Source organism: Aotus nancymaae, unplaced genomic scaffold, assembly GCF_030222135.1.
Source record: "Aotus nancymaae isolate 86718 unplaced genomic scaffold, 86718_ANA_hifiasm-v0.15.2.pri h1tg000053l, whole genome shotgun sequence".
NCBI lineage: Eukaryota > Metazoa > Chordata > Mammalia > Primates > Aotidae > Aotus > Aotus nancymaae.
Window position 1 is genome coordinate 10,350,037 of NW_026988467.1, and position 19,458 is coordinate 10,369,494.

General features: G+C 44.4%; 2 protein-coding genes and 1 non-coding gene across 3 annotated transcripts in view; 2 read left to right on the forward strand and 1 right to left on the reverse strand.

Annotated features, from left to right (window-relative positions):
* The window catches only part of LOC135269420 (uncharacterized), a 25,250-nt gene extending 14,090 nt beyond the window's left edge, over window positions 1-11,160 (forward strand). Inside the window, exons 5-13 of the mRNA XM_064363307.1 lie at window positions 556-765; window positions 1,927-2,031; window positions 2,598-2,807; window positions 3,983-4,087; window positions 5,266-5,367; window positions 6,538-6,642; window positions 7,819-7,923; window positions 9,102-9,206; window positions 11,087-11,160. Of these exons, the coding sequence (XP_064219377.1) occupies window positions 556-765; window positions 1,927-2,031; window positions 2,598-2,807; window positions 3,983-4,087; window positions 5,266-5,367; window positions 6,538-6,642; window positions 7,819-7,923; window positions 9,102-9,206; window positions 11,087-11,109 (1,070 nt within the window). The 3' untranslated portion in view covers window positions 11,110-11,160. The remainder of the gene's footprint in view (window positions 1-555; window positions 766-1,926; window positions 2,032-2,597; window positions 2,808-3,982; window positions 4,088-5,265; window positions 5,368-6,537; window positions 6,643-7,818; window positions 7,924-9,101; window positions 9,207-11,086) is intronic.
* On the forward strand, window positions 11,110-16,709 carry LOC135269496 (neuroblastoma breakpoint family member 11-like). The gene is made up of 6 exons (XM_064363697.1): window positions 11,110-11,201; window positions 11,662-11,876; window positions 13,607-13,658; window positions 14,452-14,615; window positions 15,282-15,333; window positions 15,417-16,709. Exons 1-6 carry the CDS (start codon window positions 11,110-11,112, stop codon window positions 15,586-15,588), a joined length of 747 nt encoding a protein of 248 aa, XP_064219767.1. The 3' UTR covers window positions 15,589-16,709.
* LOC135269597 (U4 spliceosomal RNA) lies at window positions 13,035-13,175 on the reverse strand. Its single transcript, XR_010337849.1, has one exon. It is a non-coding gene; the product is annotated as a U4 spliceosomal RNA (small nuclear RNA).
* Window positions 16,710-19,458: the final 2,749 nt, after the last annotated feature.

Here is a 19,458-nt window from a genome sequence, read left to right on the forward strand (position 1 = left end):
TCATGACTAGCATTAAGAAAATATCACGTGTTGGGAAACTGTTTCTGCCTTGATGATTTTATACACACAAGAGATGAAAAATGAGGCACATGCTTACATATATTGGGAATGAGATAGGACTGGCATTGTCACAAGGGTACACAAATACTGAAAGTGACTGATAGAGGAACGGTCCCCATCGGTTATGACCTCAGGTGAGACCAGGAGGCCTGTGTTTTAGCAAAGCCTGGGCAGTTGGGATGAAGGGCTCCTAAGATTCCATGACACGCCCAGGTTCTAATTCAGTTATTGCAACAGCAGACCGTTACCTGGGACACTGGCCACTAGCTCCCACACTCTTGTGAGAGTCTGAGCTACAGGCAGCGCCTTCAGCTCTCAGCTCAAGCATTGCGAACCTTGTTTTTGCGGTTAAGGACCCTAAAGTGCTGTGAGGGGGGATCAAGTTTTTCTCAACAGTAAGTTAAGAATTTGAGTTACTGACATCCCCTAGTCCTGATTAAACCTATTTGATTTCCAGTTTTTAACCCATCACGTGTTTGGGTTTCTTCTCCCCAGTCCCTGGCTCTACCTGTGGTGCCCCAAATATCAGCATGGTGCCATCCAGCAGGACGTGTTCCGGGAACACCACAGAGGCGAACTTTCCAGACACCCTCGAATATTCCTACTCCCATCAGGAAGAGACCAAACCGAATATCAGAGACAGCAAAAATAGACTTCTTATGACCCAGGTGGCCTACTTCCTGAACTACCAGCTGAAGACATACAGTAAGTTGTATAGATTTACCACCAGGAAAGTGATGAATGGTGTCCTGTCTTGTCTCGAGAAACTAACCTTTCTCTTCATCAAAATTAGTTTCATCCTTCCCATACTTGTAGAAAATAGCATGGGTATTTTAACATTTAGTTGAAGATGGAAGACAGTGGTGAAAGTATTTAGCAGCTTTTCCATGTCTGCAGTAAGGTGGGTGTGGGACTAGGGTTGAAATCCCAGGTATTGATTTCTGACACAGGCACAGAACCATCTGTTTTTTTTCAGCAAAAGGCTAAATCGTGTTTACAGGAATCCTCTCTGTACCGTATAAGATCCTACAGACAAGTAACATTTGGTCTGTTGGTCTAAATGTCTGAGGCTATTAAACTTCCGTTTGGTTCTGGTTTATGCTGACGCCGAGTAGGCAAAGCTGTGTTCTGGGGACACTGGGGGAAACAGGGTGATAGCACACAGTACCCACTGTGGGGAACTTGAAGGGGACCCTGCTCCTACTAGAACCTGTGGTATCTGTAAGTGGCACCATCAAGAGCAGAGAGTACCCTGGTACTGGTGCCTCAACTCCTCATTAGCTGGCGTCCCCGGTGGGCACCACCACACCTGGCTAATTTTTGTATATTTAGTAGAGGCGAGGTTTCACCATGTTGGCCAGGCTGGTCTTGAACTCCTGAGGTCAAGTGATCTGCCCTCTCGGGCCTCCTAAAGTGCTCGGATTCCAGGCGTGAACAGATTCTTTTTTCAGTAAAGGTTATTAGAATTCATCCGTCGGTCCAATCTCCTATAAAAATTTCTCTCAGAATTCATTGACAATGATATACGATTGGATAAATCAGTATTGCAGCAACACTTCTGGAAAGTATTTAGGGCAATTTTTGAAGATTTTGGGGAAAAAGTTTTAATTTTTTGCATTAACTTAGGTCAGAGGATACGTGATTAAGATCTAGCAGATGAGGGAGATTTTGTCCCATGGATCTGAAAAGCAGGCTCATCTACTTCTAGGGCAACTTAGTCTAGGGCCCGTTAGAACATTCTTGTCACAATACCACATGCTTAAATTGAGAATATTTTAAGTCCTTGTGCTATGAGTGGACACTGATTTGGTCTTGTGTGAAGTATGATTTGCTTAATGTGACCTGCTCTTCTGAATTTGTCTACAGGAGATCGGAAAGATAATGATGAAGAACAGAAATGCAGAGACAGGAAAAATAAACTTCTTATGAGTCAAGTGGGCTACTACCTGGGCTGCCGGCTGAAGACGGAAGGTAAGTTCTTTAGGTTCACTGTCACGAAAGTGATGAACAATGTCCAGTCCTGTCTTGTCTATGAGAAATGATACATTCTCTTCTTCCAAGTTAATTTCATCTTTCCCATACTTCTAGGAAAATATCAGTGGGTAATGTAACATTTTGTTAAAGATGGAAGACAGAGGCCAAAGTATTTAGCAACTTTTCCACGCCTGCAGTAAGGCGCGTGTGGGCCTAGTGTTAATATCCCAGCTATTGATTCCTGACACAGGCACAGAGCCAGCTGTTTTTCTCAGCAAGAGGCTAAATCATGTTTACAGGAATCCTCTCTAGCATATAAGATCCTGCAGAACTCAAAAGCAAGATAAAGGTAGAAGTGTTTATTTCCTGGTTTCAAGGTGACTGTGTAGCTAAGGCAAGTTGACTTTAAGGAGATCAAGAGTGGAGATGAGAAGAGTAAAAGCGGGGAAACGACATCTTCAAATCAATAGGCAAGGCTGTCAGTGACATCCCTCAGTCCCGATTAAACCAATTTGATGTCACCAGTTCCTAATCCATCATGTGTTTGGGTTTCTTCTCCCCAGTCCCTGGCTTTCTGTGTTCTGCCCCAAACATCAGCAAGGTTGCATCTGGCAGGCCTCCTTCCAGAACAAATACAGAGGTGAATGTTCCAGAAGGCATTGATAAATCCTGCTCCTTACAGGAAGATAGCAAACTGAATATTGGAGTCAGCAAAAATAGACTTCTTATGAGTCACGTGGACTACTCCCTGAACTACCAGCTGAAAACATGCAGTAAGTTGTATAGGTTGGCTACCATGAAAGTGATGAATGATGTCCTGCCTTGTCTGGAGAAACTAACCGTTCTCTTGATCAAAATTAATTTCTTCCTTCACATACTTGTAGAAAATAGCAATGGGTATTTTAACATTTAGTTAAAATGGAAGACAGATGCCAAAATATTTAGCAACATTTCCATATCTGCAGTAAGGTGGGTGTGGGACTGGGGTTACAATCACAGCTATTGATTCCTGACCCAGGCACAGAACCACCTGTTTTTCTCAGCAAGGGACTAAATCCATGTTTACAGGAATCCTCTCTGTACCATATAAGATCCTACAGACAAGTAGCATCTAGTCTGCTGGTGTAAATGTCTGAGGCTACTGAACTTCCATGCAGTTCCAGTTTCTGCTAAAGGCCCAGGAGGCAAAGCTGTGTTCTGGGGACCCTGGGGGAAACATGGTGATAGCAGGCTGTATCCACTGTGAGGAGCTTAAAGGGGACCCTGCTCCTAATAGAATCTGTGGTATCTGTAAGTGGCACCATCAATAGCAGGGAGTACTCTGGTACTGGTGCCTCAGCCTGCCAATTAGATGGGATCCCCACTGGGCACCACCACACCTGTCTAATTTTTGTATTTTATGTAGAGGCAAGGTTTCACCATGTTGGCCAGGCTGGCCTTGAACTCCTGAGGTCAGGTGATCTGCGTGCGTAGGCCTCCTAAGTTGCTTGGATTCCAGGTGTGAGCAACCATGCTGGCTCCACAGATTCTTAAGTAAAGGTTGTTAGAATTCATTCGTTGGTCCAGTCTCCTATATAGATTTCTCTAACCATTCCTTGACCATGATATATGATGAGATACTTAGTATCGCAGCAACCCTTCTGGAAAGTAGTTAGGGCAATTTTTGAAGATTTGGGGGAAAAAGTTTTAATTGTTTACACTGATGTAGGTCAGAGGACACATGACTAATATCTACCAGATGAGAGAGATTTTATCCCGTGAGTCTGAAAAGCAGGCTCATCTACTTCGGAGGCGACTTAATCTAGGGCCAAATAGAACATTCCAGTCAGAGTATCATATTCTTACACTGAGAATATTTTATGTTCTTGTGCTGTGACTGGACACTGATTTGGTCTTGTGTGAAGTGTGACTTGCTCAATGTGACCTGCCCTTCTGAATTTGTTTACAGAAGATCAGAAAGATCATCAGGAGGAACAGAAATACGGAGACAGCAAAAATAAACTTCTTATGCGTCAAGCGGCCTACTACCCGGGCTGCCAGCTGAAGACGCAAGGTAAGTTCTGTAGGTTCACTATCATGAAAGTGCTGAATGATATTCTGTCTTTTCTCTGAGAAACTGAACACTCTCTTCATCAGAATTCATTAAATTTTTCCCATACGTCTAGGCAAATATAAATGGGTACCTTAACATTTTGTTAAAAATGGATGAGAGAGGCCAAAGTATGTAGCACCTTTTCCACGTCTGCAGTAAGGCAGGTGTGGGGCTGAGGGTAAAACCTCAGCTGTTGATTTCTGACACAGGCGCAGAACCACCTGTTTTTCTCAGCAAGAGTCTAAATCATGTTTACAGGAATCCTCTCTGTATCACCTAAGATCGTGCAGACAAGTACCATCAAGTCTGTTGGTCTAAATGACCGAGGCTACTGAACCTCCATTCGGTTCCGGTTTCTGCTGAGGCCCAGTAGGCAATGCAGTGTTCTGGGGACACTGGGGTTAACACGGTGATGGCACACAGTACCCACTGTGAGTAGCTTGAAGAAGACCCTGCTCCTAATAGAATCTGTGGTATCTGTAAGCAGCACCGTCAAGAGCAGGGAGTAGCCTTGTATTCGTGACTCAGCCTGTTAGTTAGCTGGGATCCCCGGTGGACACCAACACACTTGGCTAGTTTTTGTATTTTTAGTAGAGGCTGGGTTTCACCATGTTGGCCAGGCAGGTCTTGAACTCCTGAGGTCAAGGGATCTACCTTCCTGAACCTCCTAAATTGCTCCGATTCCAGGCGTGACTCAATGTGCTGGCTCCACAGATTCTTTTTTATGTAAAGGTTGTTAGAATTTATCCGTCAGTCCAGTCTCCTCTATAAATTTCTCTAACCATTTGTTGACCATCTGTGAAGAGATAACTCAGTATTGCCTCAATGCTTCTGGAAAGTAGTGAGGGCAATTTTTGAAGATTTTGGGGAAGAAGTTTTAACTGTTTGCGCTGACTTAGGTGAGAGGATAAGTGATTAAGATCTCGCAGATGAGGGAGATTTTGTCCCGTGGATCTGAAAAGCAGGCTTATCTACATCTAGGGCGACTTAACCTAGGGACCAGTAGAACATTCCCATCAGAATATCACATTCTTAAACGGAGAATATTTTTGGTCCTTGTGCTATGAGCGGACACTGATTTGGTCTTGTGTGAAGTGCAATTTGCTTACTGTGACCTGCTCTTCTGAATTTGCTTGCAGAAGATCGGAAATTTCACGAGGAGGAACAGAAATATGGAGATAGCAAAAATAAACTTAAGTGTGAAGTGGCCTGCTACCGGGGCGGCAGGCTGAAGACGGAAAGTAAGTTCCATAGGTTCACCATCACCAAAGTGCTGAACGATGTTCTGTATTTCCTCTGAGAAACTAGAGGCTCTCTTCATCAGAATTAATTTCATTTTTACCATACGTCTAGGAAAATATCAATGGGTACCTTAACACTTTGTTAAAGGTGGACGAGCGAGGCCAAAATATGTAGCACCTTCTCCACATCTGCAATAAGGCGGGTGTGGGACTGAGGGTAAAGTCTCAGCTGTTGACTTCTGACACAGGCGCAGAACCACCTGTTTTTCTCAGCAAGAGTCTAAATAATCTTTACAGGAATCCTCTTTGTACCACATAAGATCCTGCAGACAAGTAGCATCTAGTCTGTTGTTCTAAATGTCTGAGCCTGCTGAACTTCCTTCCACTTTCTGCTGAGCAGCAGTAGGGAAAGCAGTGTTCTGGGGACACTGGGGTAAACACGGTGATAGCACACAGTACCCGCTGTAGGGAGCTTAAAGAGGACTCTGCTCCTTACACAACCTGTGGTATCCGTAAGTGGCACCATCAAGAGCAGGGAGTAGCCTTGTATTCGTGACTCAGCCTGGTAGTTAGCTGGGATCCCCGGTGGACACCATCACACTTGGCTGGTTTTTGTATTTTTAGTAGAGGCTGGGTTTCACCATGTTGGCCAGGCTGGTCTTGAACTCCTGAGGTCAAGTGATCTACCTTCCTGGGCCTCCTAAATTGCTCCGATTCCAGGCATGACTCACTGTGCTGGCTCCACAGATTCTTTTTCATGTAAAGGTCGTTAGAATTCATCCATCGGTCTCCTCTATAAATTTCCCTAACCATTTGTTGACCATCATATGTGATGAGATAAATCAGTATTGCCTAAATGCTTCTGGAAAGTGGTGAGGGCAATTTTTGAAGATTTTGGGGAAGAAGTTTTAATTGTTTGCGCTGACCTAGGTGAGAGGATAAGTGATTAAGATCTACCAGATGAGGGAGATTTTGTCCCATGGATCTGAAAAGCAGGCTCACGTACTTCTAGGGCGACTTAACCTAGGGACAAGTAGAACATTCCCGTCAGAGTATCACATTCTTAAACGGAGAATATTTTTGGTCCTTGTGCTATGAGCGGACACTGATTTGGTCTTGTGTGAAGTGCGATTTGCTTAATGTGACCTGCTCTTCTGAACTTGTTTACAGAAGATGGGAAATGTCACGAGGAGGAACAGAAATACGGAGACAGCCAAAATAAACTTATTAAGTGTGAAGTGGCCTGCTACATGGGCTGCAGGCTGAAGACGGAAAGTAAGTTCCATAGGTTCACCATCACCAAAGTGCTGAACGATGTTCTGTGTTTCCTCTGAGAAACTAGAGGCTCTCTTCATCAGAATTAATTTCATTTTTACCATACATCTAGGAAAATATCAATGGCTACCTTAACACTTTGTTAAAGGTGGACGAGCGAGGCCAAAATATGTAGCACCTTCTCCACATCTGCAATAAGGCGGGTGTGGGACTGAGGGTAAAGTCTCAGCTGTTAACTTCTGACACAGGTGCAGAACCACCTGTTTTTCTCAGCAAGAGTCTAAATCATGTTTACAGGAATCCTCTTTGTACCACATAAGATCCTGCAGACAAGTAGCATCTAGTCTGTTGGTGTAAATGTCTGAGGCTGCTGAACTTCCATTCAGTGCCACTTTCTGCTGAGCAGCAGTAGGCAAAGCAGTGTTCTGGGGACACTGGGGTAAACACGGTGATAGCACACAGTACCCGCTGTACGGAGCTTAAAGAGGACTCTGCTCCTTACACAACCTGTGGTATCCGTAAGTGGCACCATCAAGAGCAGGGAGTAGCCTTGTATTCGTGACTCAGCCTGGTAGTTAGCTGGGATCCCCGGTGGACACCATCACACTTGGCTGGTTTTTGTATTTTTAGTAGAGGCTGGGTTTCACCATGTTGGCCAGGCTGGTCTTGAACTCCTGAGGTCAAGTGATCTACCTTCCTGGGCCTCCTAAATTGCTCCAATTCCAGGCATGACTCACTGTGCTGGCTCCACAGATTCTTTTTCATGTAAAGGTCGTTAGAATTCATCCATCGGTCTCCTCTATAAATTTCCCTAACCATTTGTTGACCATCATATGTGATGAGATAAATCAGTATTGCGTAAATGCTTCTGGAAAGTGGTGAGGGCAATTTTTGAAGATTTTGGGGAAAAAGTTTTAATTGTTTGCGCTGACCTAGGTGAGAGGATAAGTGATTAAGATCTACCAGATGAGGGAGATTTTGTCCCATGGATCTGAAAAGCAGGCTCACGTACTTCTAGGGCGACTTAACCTAGGGACAAGTAGAACATTCCCGTCAGAGTATCACATTCTTAAACGGAGAATATTTTTGGTCCTTGTGCTATGAGCGGACACTGATTTGGTCTTGTGTGAAGTGCGATTTGCTTAATGTGACCTGCTCTTCTGAACTTGTTTACAGAAGATGGGAAATGTCACGAGGAGGAACAGAAATACGGAGACAGCCAAAATAAACTTATTAAGTGTGAAGTGGCCTGCTACATGGGCTGCAGGCTGAAGACGGAAAGTAAGTTCCATAGGTTCACCATCACCAAAGTGCTGAACGATGTTCTGTGTTTTCTCTGAGAAACTAGAGGCTCCTTCATCAGAATTAATTTCATTTTTACCATACGTCTAGGAAGATATCAATGGGTACCTTAACACTTTGTTAAAGGTGGACGAGCGAGGCCAAAATATGTAGCACCTTCTCCACATCTGCAATAAGGCGGGTGTGGGACTGAGGGTAAAGTCTCAGCTGTTAACTTCTGACACAGGTGCAGAACCACCTGTTTTTCTCAGCAAGAGTCTAAATCATGCTTACAGGAATCCTCTTTGTACCACATAAGATCCTGCAGACAAGTAGCATCTAGTCTGTTGGTCTAAATGTCTGAGGCTGCTGAACTTCCATTCAGTGCCACTTTCTGCTGAGCAGCAGTAGGCAAAGCAGTGTTCTGGGGACACTGGGGTAAACACGGTGATAGCACACAGTACCCGCTGTACGGAGCTTAAAGAGGACTCTGCTCCTTACACAACCTGTGGTATCCATAAGTGGCACCATCAAGATCAGGGAGTAGCCTTGTATTCGTGACTCAGCCTGTTAGTTAGCTGGGATCCCCGGTGGACACCAACACACTTGGCTGGTTTTTGTATTTTTAGTAGAGGCTGGGTTTCACCATGTTGGCCAGGCTGGTCTTGAACTCCTGAGGTCAAGGGATCTGCCCTCCTGGGCCTCCTGAAGTGCTGGAATTCCAGGCATGAGCCACCATGCCGGCTCCACAGATTCTTTTTTCAGTAAAGGTTGTTAGAATTCATCCATTGGTCCAGTCTCCTATATAAATTTCTCTAACCATTCATTGACCATGACACATGATGAGGTAAATCAATATTGCAGCAATACTTCTGGAAAGTAGTCAGGGCAATTTTTGGAAGTTTTTCGGGAAAGCATTTTAAATTTTGCACCAACTTAGGTCAGAGGATATGATTAAGATCTACCAGAAGAGGGAAATTTTGTCCCATGGATCTGAAAAGCAGGCTCATCTACTTCTAGGGCAACTTAGTCTAGGGCCTGTTGGAACAATCCAGTCAGAATACCACATTCTTACACTGAGAATATTTTAAGTCCTTGTGCTATGAGTGGACACTGATTTGGTCTTGTGTGAAGTGTGATTTGCTTCATGTGACTTGCTCTTCTGAATTTATTTACAGAAGATCAGAAAGATAACGATGAAGAAAAGAAATGCAGAGACAGCAAAAATAGACTTCTTAGGAGTCAGGTGGACTACTCCCTGAACTACCAGCTGAAAACGTGCAGTAAGTTGTATAGGTTGGCTACCATGAAAGTGATGAATGATGTCCTGCCTTGTCTCGAGAAACTAACCGTTCTCTTGATCAAAATTAATTTCATCCTTCACATACTTGTAGAAAATAGCAATGGGTATTTTAACATTTAGTTAAAATGGAAGAGAGACGCCAAAATATTTAGCAACATTGCCACATCTGCAGTAAGGTGGGTGTGGGACTGGGGTTACAATCACAGCTGTTGATTCCTGACCCAGGCACAGAACCACCTGTTTTTCTCAGCAAGAATCTAAATCATGTTTATAAGAATCCTCTCTGTACCCCCTAAGATCGTGCAGACAAGTAGCATCTAGTCTGTTGTTCTAAATGTCTGAGGCTGCTCAGCTTCCGTTCGGTTCCGGTTCCTGCTGAGGCTCAGTAGGGAAAGCTCTGTTCTGGGGAAATGCGATGCTAGCACACTATACCCGCTGTGGGGAGCTTAAAGAGGACTTTACTCCTTACATAACCGGTGGTATCTGTAAGTGGCTCCATCAAGAGCAGGGATTACTCTGGTTAGAGGGACGTCCTGCTTTCTGTGCAGAGGCTCTCGTTGGTAAAGGACCATGGCACCCACGACTTGGTGGAGGCAGCAGTGCATAGAGGAGGGACCCTGGGCCAGTCTCCTGAGCTCCATCCAAGTTGCTTCATTTGTTTGTTACTCAGTTTTGTCATCTGTTCATAGGATACTATAATAATGCCTACCTCTGTCAATTGCTGCAGTGAATTAGATGGCCTGTTTATTGTAACTGTCCCAGGACAGTTGTTCCCACAGAGTAAGCACTGTCTATTAGTTCTTCATTCTACTGTGTCTAGCATAAGAGAAACTTTATTGGTCTTTGCGTGTATTTCCTTTATGGCCTTATGAGAGACTCCAGACCTCCATAATTCTGCAATGACTGTTTTATCAGTGGTGTTTTCTTCCACTAAACATATGTGGCCATGACATGACTAGGACTTTCTGAATGAGAACACAGATGGGAAACCCATGGGGTTGGAGGTCACAGTATTGCAAATGTCCCTCCTTCCGTGATGGATTGTGTCTTTGGAACAAGAGGCAGCATCTGTCCAGTTGTAAAGGGCAGGAAGGAAGCTGTGACAGGAGGGCGGTTGTTGGAGTGGAAAGAGCTCTGGGCTAAGAATGAAGGTTCCCAGGCTGTGTCTTCAGCAGTGTTCCTAGGAGCTGTCAGTGAACAATTGATTTCTCCTTCCTGACTTTCTCTGTCTCCATCTGCAAAGGCAGGTAAATTTCTCTCTCTCCATCTGCAAAGGCAGACATCTTGCAGTGTCTGAAGCATTCAAATGTGTGAACACTTATGACCGCTTATCAGAGTGAGATAAATCCCCTCTCTGGGTGGTGTTGGAGAAAGCACTTGAGGTGTGGGCATTTGGTGGTAGGAAGTGGTTCAGACTGGAGCACTCCCCGTGGAGAGAATGTCCCTGAATAACATAGCAGAAGTCACTTGGAGGGCCTGTGAAGTCACCTGATGTGCAGAGGATTGTGGGACAAGTTTGTTTATCCTGTCCTAAGAGAAAGAAATAGGTTGTAAATGTGAACAGTGACAGGACGCCAAGCCTGTCCCTGGGAATCAGATGTGTGTCAGGATGGCGGAGACAGCTGCCCAAGTCCAGAGAGAGGCTGCACAAGCCTCCAGTGATGTGGAGAGCAGAAGGTCTTTTCAACATTTGGCCTGATTTTGACGGTGAGCCTCCTGATCAGAAATGCATTGCCTGGTGGATCAGGAAACCATGCCAGGGCATTTTGTTAAAGAGAAAACATGGGAGCTTTCCGTAGAACAGGGACCCATGCCCAGATGTTCATGTCCCTGTGCACATTGGGCTGACTGTCCTTGCAGAGTGTGAAATGGGAAACATCTGAATGAACACATCTGTACTTGCAGAAAACGACAAAGATGAGGATGAAGATGTTGAGATGATGGCTGAGAAAATAGAGGAATCACGTGTCCCCAGGTAACACTGAATAATCAGGAGCAAGTAATGGGTGGTGAAGTATGGAAAAGATCTAGAAGCACACCCTCTCTGGCGTCTCCCATGGGCCAAAAGCCTGCATTCCTTTGGCCACAATATGTTCAGTTCAACCCAACTTAGACACAGGATGTGGCAGCTCTTATGGTTCTTTGTATGTGCTGAACGCCGTGTCTGAATTATACAGGGATAACTGAGTCTCTTTTCTTCTCGGCTCCTTTCTGCCCAGTGTAGTGAATACCGGCTGCTGTCTTTCTCTCTGGTTCCCATGGCAGCCATGCTGTGTTGCAGAGAGGAGGATTGCCTGTTTCCTCTCAAAGGGGACCTCCCATTTGCCTTCTGGGACCACTCACTTATTCCTCCTGTGGAAACCAGCTAGGACTCCCTGGGGTCCAATCCCTCTTTCTTTAATCTTCTGTCATCTCTATCCCATCTGGCTCATCAGGGAGGTGCAGAAGGTTGAAGTCAAGAAAGTCCCTGAGGACTCGTTGGAGGAATGTGTCATCGCTCGTTCAAATAGCTGTGGCCCTACTGACTCCAGCCAGCCTCACGGAGACACCAATGAAATCCCATTTGAGGAAGACAACGTCGACTCTGCACTGGTTGTAGAGAGTGAATCATCTCATGACGTAGTGGAGGATGCTCTGATCATTCTTTCAGGTGACCTCTACATTCCTTGTTTTTGATACCTCTGTCTAGGCTGAGGAAGATCCACTCTGAAGACAGGCTGTATACACACAAATCGGTTTGAATAAAAACCTATCATGGGTTATTAAACACAGATACCAGGGAATTTTTATCTCATCCTCAGCTCATGCCATGCGTTTGTCTCCGAGGCCCAAGTATCAAGTTACCAGACCCCAGGCCAGTGTGACAAACTCATGGTCACCTGAGTGCAGGAGGTGTACAGGAGGTGTCTGTCAGGTCTCCTAGCTTTGATTCGGTATCTCTCATGTAATTATGTCATCTGTCCCTGAACAATGTCCATGGAGTTTCTATTTATTTTTAAGGAAACTGGGAGCCTCGCGTATTTGTTTGGAGAGATTGTTCCCCAGGTTTCACTGCTCTGAGCTTCAGTCTTGATCTCTTTTAAGTCAGCTTGCTTAGCTGCATAGCCACCTTGAAACCAGGATGAAAACATTTCCTCTTTACCTTGCTGATATGTTTCCATAAAGCAAGTCTCAGCCCTGGCTCTCCACCCCATCCATGCAATGGCTGATCTGATGTTTCTTCGTAGCATCACGTATCGTTTGTTGTTGCTGTTGAGATGGAGTCTCCTTTTGTCACCCAGGCTGGAGTGCAGTGGCACCATCTTGGCTTACTGCAGTCTCCACTTCCCAGACTCTAGTGATTCTCCTGCCTCTGCCTCCTGAGTAGCTGCGACCATAGGTGCCCCCCACCACACCTAGCTAATTTCTGTATTTTTAGTAGAGACGAGGTTTCACCATATTGGCCAGGCTGGTCCTTTGAAATCACAGATTTTGTTGTTGTTGTTGGAGTCTCCCTCTGTTATTCAGGCTGGAGTTCAGTTGCACAATCTCAGCTCACTGCAACCTCCGCCTCCTGGGTTCAGATGATTCTGCTGCCTCAGCCTCCCGAGTAGCTGAGACTGCAGGCGTGTGCCACCATGCCCAGCTAATTTCTTTGTATTTTTGGTAGAGACAGGCTTTCACTGTGTTAGCCAGGATGGTCCCCATCTCCTGACCTCGTGAAGTGCTCACCTCAGCCTTTGAGAGTGCTGAGATTACAGGCGTGAGCCACCATGCCCGGCCCACAGATTCTTTTTTGTTTGTTTTTGTTTTGTCTTTTTTTATGCAGGCTCCCTAGAGACTGTCAAAAATTGTCAATGCCGACGTTATTGCATGTCATCACGGCAGGGTATTGGGACAAGTTTTCAATTAGCAATAATCTCATCTCAGATAAAACTCCTTGGCTACGATACTGGCACTGAGCAAAGCCCACAGATTCTTTTTAAAGCAAATGTTGTTAGAATTTACATATCAGTCCAGTTTCATGTATAGATGCCTCTATCCATTCAGTGACCTTGGTACCCGGTGAGATAAGTCAGTATTGCAGCAACATTCCCAGAAAATAGTTTGACTCATATTTGGAAATTTTTCTAGGAAAAAATTTGGTTTAACTTTGCATAGACTCAGGCAGAGAATACTGCATCATGGTCTTCCCGTAGAGGCAGATTTTGGCCTGTGTGTCTGGAAAGCAGGCTCATCTGCTTACCAGGCTTCATCTAGGGCACCCTGGAATAGTCCTGTCAGAATTTGTATTCTTGCCCCGAGAACATTTCTGTGCTTGTGCTGTGACTAAACACTGATTTGGTCATATGTGAAGTGTGATTTGCTTAATGTGACCTGTGTCTCTGAATTTATTTACAGAAAGTCAAAGTGATGATGAGGAAGAGGAAGAAAAAGGGCCAGTGCCCCCCAGGTAATGCTGTGGAGTTGTGGGCTGTTAGTTTAATAGTGACACCGGGAGACTGTAGATCCGGGGAAAACAAGGAAGTGATGACTAGAACTCTTTGTTCCATTCACCCAGCTACAGATTGTCCTTATTGACGATGTTGTGGGTGATTTGTGGCACTTGTATAGGTTTTAATTTCTTACTCCTCCCAAGATGGGAACCTGCAATGAGATGAGCCAGGTGAACTCAGCAAACAGGGATTTCCTGGTTTTGCCTGTTGTCCCCACTGTGTTTAAACCCAGGGAGAGACGCATGTATGCTTTCTGCCCATTTGTTGTGAGCATGTTTGCTAGGATTTGTGAAGAGAAGAGATTCAAAACATGGACATATTATATCAAAATCCTGGAAAAAGGAGGCCCTTCATACACAAGATCTGGGTGTCTGAAATGCCTCAAGAGCTCCGTTCACTTGAATGCCGCATGTAAAATTCAACACAACTTACGCGAGGCAGTTGAAGCCCCGTGTTAGTTCTCGTGCTGCAGGTCGTGATGATAGTTTACAGGGAGCGTCTGGGTGGCTGCAATGGCTCATCTGTGGCAAATGCACTGAGCACATGCTGCTCATTTGTGCTCTGTCCCCAGGGTAGTCACCCTCCACCCTGCATTTAGAAGGGATAGTTTTTTTTCTCTTGAAGGAAAAATGCCTTTGCCTTCTGTGACCATTCCATTCTGACTTCCATCAGATCAGCTGGGAGGAGACTTTGTTGTCTAATCTCTGTTGGTTTAATGTTCTGTCATCCCTGTCCTGCCTGGCTCATCAGGAATCTGCAGGAGTCTGTGGAGGAGGAAGCCCCCCAAGAGTCCTGGGATGAAGGTTATTTGACTCTCTCAATTCCTCCTGGCACATCGGCCTTCAGTGAGTCTTACAGGAGCAACTTGCACTCATTAGAGGAGCAGCAAGTCGACTTGGCTGTTGACATAGGCAGTGAGTACTCCATTGTGAAGTTGATAAAGCTCCAATTTGTGTCCCAGATAGACCCCATAGTCTTTGTGCCTTGCTCCGCTGGCCAGGCTGAGAGTTGTCATCACTGTGGGCTGAACCTATCCATCAATGTAGATTTCAATCACTCTGGATTCCAGTCTGAAGCATGGGCATGCGGGGGGTCAGTGAGCTTTGCTCTCTCTCTAGTCTCAGTCCATGCCCGTCGCACCATGGGCCGACTGTCAGGACATTGAAACCCAAGTCAAGTGTTGCAAACTCAACACCAAGCTATACAGCGCATGTCCACGAGTTGTCTGTCAATCTGAATTAAATGTCTCTTGCCAGCTACCACGTTCCTCATGAGTTTTGCTTCCCATGCATGTCTGCGAGGTTCTTTCCCGTTTGTACAAACTTGGCATAACTGTTTGTACAAACTTGGGATAAAGGGATAATGGTCTACCAGAATAGGGACGTTTCACCATTGGTTCTGAGACACAAACCAAGGAATCTCTATCATGATTGGCCTTGAGACCTCCTGAAGTCTCTCTCTCACATTATCCTGTTCTCATGCTGAGGAGCCTGAGGTCCCTGTGCAGGGATTAGACAGTGGACTGTTATGGGTGTAGGATAATGGCTTATTTTGTCTGTCCCCATCTGAATTTATTGCAGAGATTAAAAAGGACCAAGAAGAGGAAGAAGACCAAGGCCCACTGTGCCCCAGGTAACTTTGAGCAATTGTGAACAGCTAATTTTGTGGTGTCGTATTTTCCCTGACTTATTCTTTGGTTTTTCCTCCTATTTTAGGCTCAGCATGGAGCTGGTGGAAGCAGAAGAGCCTGAAGTCTGGTACTCACTGGTATATTATATTCAACGTATAAGCTTATCCAGAGTTTTATTACACATGCCAGGATTACACATATGCCATTTTTTTATTTGTAGAAGAGCATGTTGGCTTGACTTTGGACATGGACAATAGGTTTCTTACTATGACGGTGACAAGACATTTTATTGTTCATTAATCGTCCCTGGCTGTGTTAATTGTTATATTTACATGTCTACACTGGAAATTTTCTGTTTTTACTGTATCTTTGCTTTTGCTAGTTTCTGTTGTTGAACAAAAAAAATTCCCTGCCTGCATTTCAGTTTTTGCCAAAGTTAATTTTAATCTATACAATGAAAATTTTTTTGTCTTTAAGATAAGACCGTCAGCACATAAGGCCACAGCAAAACAGATTTTGCTAATTTTTAAGCCTTTGTTAATTTCTGGCTGACGAGAGAGGTCGTTTACTTAATTAGCTGCTACTATCTATTTAAGTGAGCAGCCAGAGAAATGTCTATCAGACTAAGGATATGCAGAGCCCAGGCCATTCTCTTTGAGTCTTTTAAACTATTTCAGAAGAGAAGAGAATAGGCAGATTCCACATATGTGGACAGGAAGGAGAATACACCGAAAGACACAAACAACCGTTTCCCAAAACAGAATAGAAAATCCATGAAAATTCATAAAATATTTTCTCATGAAATGTAATCTCTCTAAACTTAGCCATTATATGAAAGTCAATTCTTAATATACCACACTACATTGACTGTTGACATTCATAAGAATTCATTTCCATGTTTGTTATTTGAAAAAGCAAAAGGACTAATCCTTTTTTTTCTTTGCCGTGATCTTTTTAAGATTGAGGTTTTGTTTTGAAAATAAAACCAAAGATTTTAAAGATTGAAAATTGACATTAAAATTTATCTTCTCCAAGTAATGATGTTTAACTCAGGCTGTCTTATTCCTGTTTGTAGTATAACTGTCAAGTGATCATTTAACCATTCTTTACATGTTTCAAATTACTGGGAACAAACCACGTTCCAGGGTGTATCTTCTTTTGTTTCTTTTTTTTTTATTCTTTTACTTTAAGTTCTGGGGTACATGTACAGATCTTGCAGGATTGTTACACAGGTACACACATGCCATTTTGGTTTGCTGCCTCCACCGCCCGTCACCTACATTAGGTATTTCTCCTAATGCTATCCCTCCTCAATCTCCCCACCCCCTGCTAGCCCTCCTCTAGCTCCCCCACCCCCTGACAGGCCCCAGCGTGTGATGTTCCCCTCCCTGTGTCCGTGTGTTCTCATTGTTCAGCACCCACTGATGAGTGAGAACATGCGACGTTTGCTTTTCTGTTCCTGTGTCAGTCTGCTGAGAATGATGGTTTCCATTTTCATCCATGTCCCTGTAAAGGACATGAACTCATCCTTTTTATGGCTGCATACTATTCCATGGTGTGTATGTGCCACATTTTCTTTATCTAGTCTATCTTTGATGGGCATTTGGTTTGGTTCCAAGTCTTTGCTATTGTAAGCAGTGCTGCAGCAAACATACGTGTGCATGTGTCTTTATAATAGAATGTTTTATAATCCTTTGGGTATGTACCCAATCATGGGATTGCTGGGTCAAATGGTATTTCTGTTTCTAGATCCTTGAGGCGTCGCCACACTGTCTTCCACAATGTGCCTGAATATTAGATCTTTCTCTCGGTTTAGAAAGTTTTCTGTTATTATTTCTTTGAAGAGGGCTTCTACTCTGTGCTCCTTCTCAACCCCCTATTTAAGGCCAATGAATCTTTGATTTTCTCTTTTGAAGCCCTCTTCTAGATCTCTTAAGCATTCTGTGTTCCTTCTCATTATTCTTTTCTTTTTTCTCCTCTGACTGTATTTTGAAATAGCTTGTTTTAAATGCTCACTAATTCTGCTTAATCAATTCTACTGACACTTACTAAGGCATTTTCCAGCTCCAGGATTTGTTTACTGTTTTCTATTATGTCAGTATCCTTGTTAAATTTTTCTGATATAATTTTGAATTGTTTCCGTTTTCTTGAAGTTCATTGAGCTTTCTCAAAGTAGTTATTCTGAATTTCCTGAGAAGTTACATATCTCCATCGCTCCAGGGTTGGTCACTGGTGGCTTATCTGGTCTATTTGGTGAGGTCGTATTGACTTCAGTGTTATTGATACTGTTGATATTTGTCAATATCTGGGCATTGAAGGATAAGGTATTTATTCCAGCCTTTGCAGTCAGGTCTTGTTTGTACCTGTCCTTCAGAGGGCCTTCCAGGAATTCAAAGTGGGCTGACGAGTTCCCTAAGCCAGTGGTCACTACAGCCATTTTTGTACTACAGGGCACCCTAGGCCCAGGTACACTGCAGTCCTTACAGATTCCCAGGTCCCCAGCCCTCTTGGACTTGGGGAAGATCAGGGATTGTTCTCTGGGTTCCCAGGTAAAGCCTCTAGCTTACTCTCCTCTATTTCCCCCAAGCAAAAGGAATCTCTCTGTAGGCTGCACTGCCTGGAGTGTGGGAGGGCTGATGCAAGCATTCCCATAGCGGCTGCAGCTGCTGCTGTCGTACTGGCTGTGACCTCAAGCCCAGCGTCTTCCAGACCTGTGCAACATCAGGGTTTGCCCAAGGAGTGTTGTGGTCACTGCAGCCTGCCTGCCCCTGACATTTATTTGAAGCCCAATTAATTTCCAGTGATAAAGCTCACCAGAACTTTGGTGGGTTCTTCCTCCTGGGGCAGCTGATTCCCTTGTGGCCCAGGGTGAGTCTAAATGCTGCTTCTGTGGACATCAGCCTGGAATCAAGCGCTGTTGGGTTCTGTTCAGGGTTGTGTTTCACTATGGCAAGACTGATACTGAGTTTGAATATAAAGCCCCACGCTTTCCTCCTTGTCTCCAAAAGAACTTTTCCCAGTGTGATCTGCAGCCCTCATGTACTAAAACCACCTGTGGTGCTTATATTATAAAAAGGCAGACTCTAGGGCCCACACCACCTCAGTCTCCTGGGGTTGGAGACCAGTGTGTAGCTCCTGTAATCTCCACAGCTATTTCTAAGGTACACCAACTTCAAGAACCATTCTTGCATATTTTCGGACTAGGGATTCGCACAAAATGACAAAGAGGAAAAACCTTAATCTTTTAAAGTTAGAGTTCAAGCATTAGACTATGCACTGAAACACAGTTTATCTTTCCCATTTTCTCTTTCTAGTTCTGTATACTGTCAAGGCATTGGTGCAGAAATAGGAAACAAAGCAGTGAAAGAAAAACTATTTATTTCTTTATATATGTTTTGCTTTAATAATCACCAAAAAGACTTCCATTTTCTCCCACCCTGTCCACCAGTTATATTGGCCTTCAACACATGGCGATAGCAACATATATCAATCTATATCATGCATTTATACACACAGACATACTGTCTCAGCACTGTGAAGACACAGACTGGGCTTTACCATCTCTGGGGGCCTCTCCCATGCCACTTAAAAATGAGCACAGGTTTGCTCTGTGCAAGAATTTCAGCAGAATTGGTCTGACTATCAGTCCCCAGTTTCCCCAGGGTGAGATAGGATGACAAAATGGGACGGCGTATTTGAAGTGAGGTCAGTCCAATTTGGATGTCATAGAAGAAAAGAAATAGGACGTGCTAGCTTAAGCCTGAGATGGTATCTGGGAAGTCCCCATGTTCATGATGTGAAATCAAAGAACACAGATGCTACAGTGCAGACCAAAGCCCAGCCTGACGACCCAATAGGATCAGGTGTGGATCTGTGAGTAGCGCTCACTGAGTCCCCACCAGTGCTGTCCATCAGGGCACCGCTGCTCAGTATTGTGCTTTTAGAACCTGCCAGAGGAGCTCCAGCATTGGGACCACATGCTTCATTCATCAGAATCAGGGTCCTATATCCACTGAGTTTTCCATCTCAGGGCAGCTGATGAGGCAAGAAGTGTGCTGTTGCTAGTTGCCACGCTGCCGGGGCTGTTGAGAAGCAGTCTCAAAACCGTCTATGCAAACTACACATCC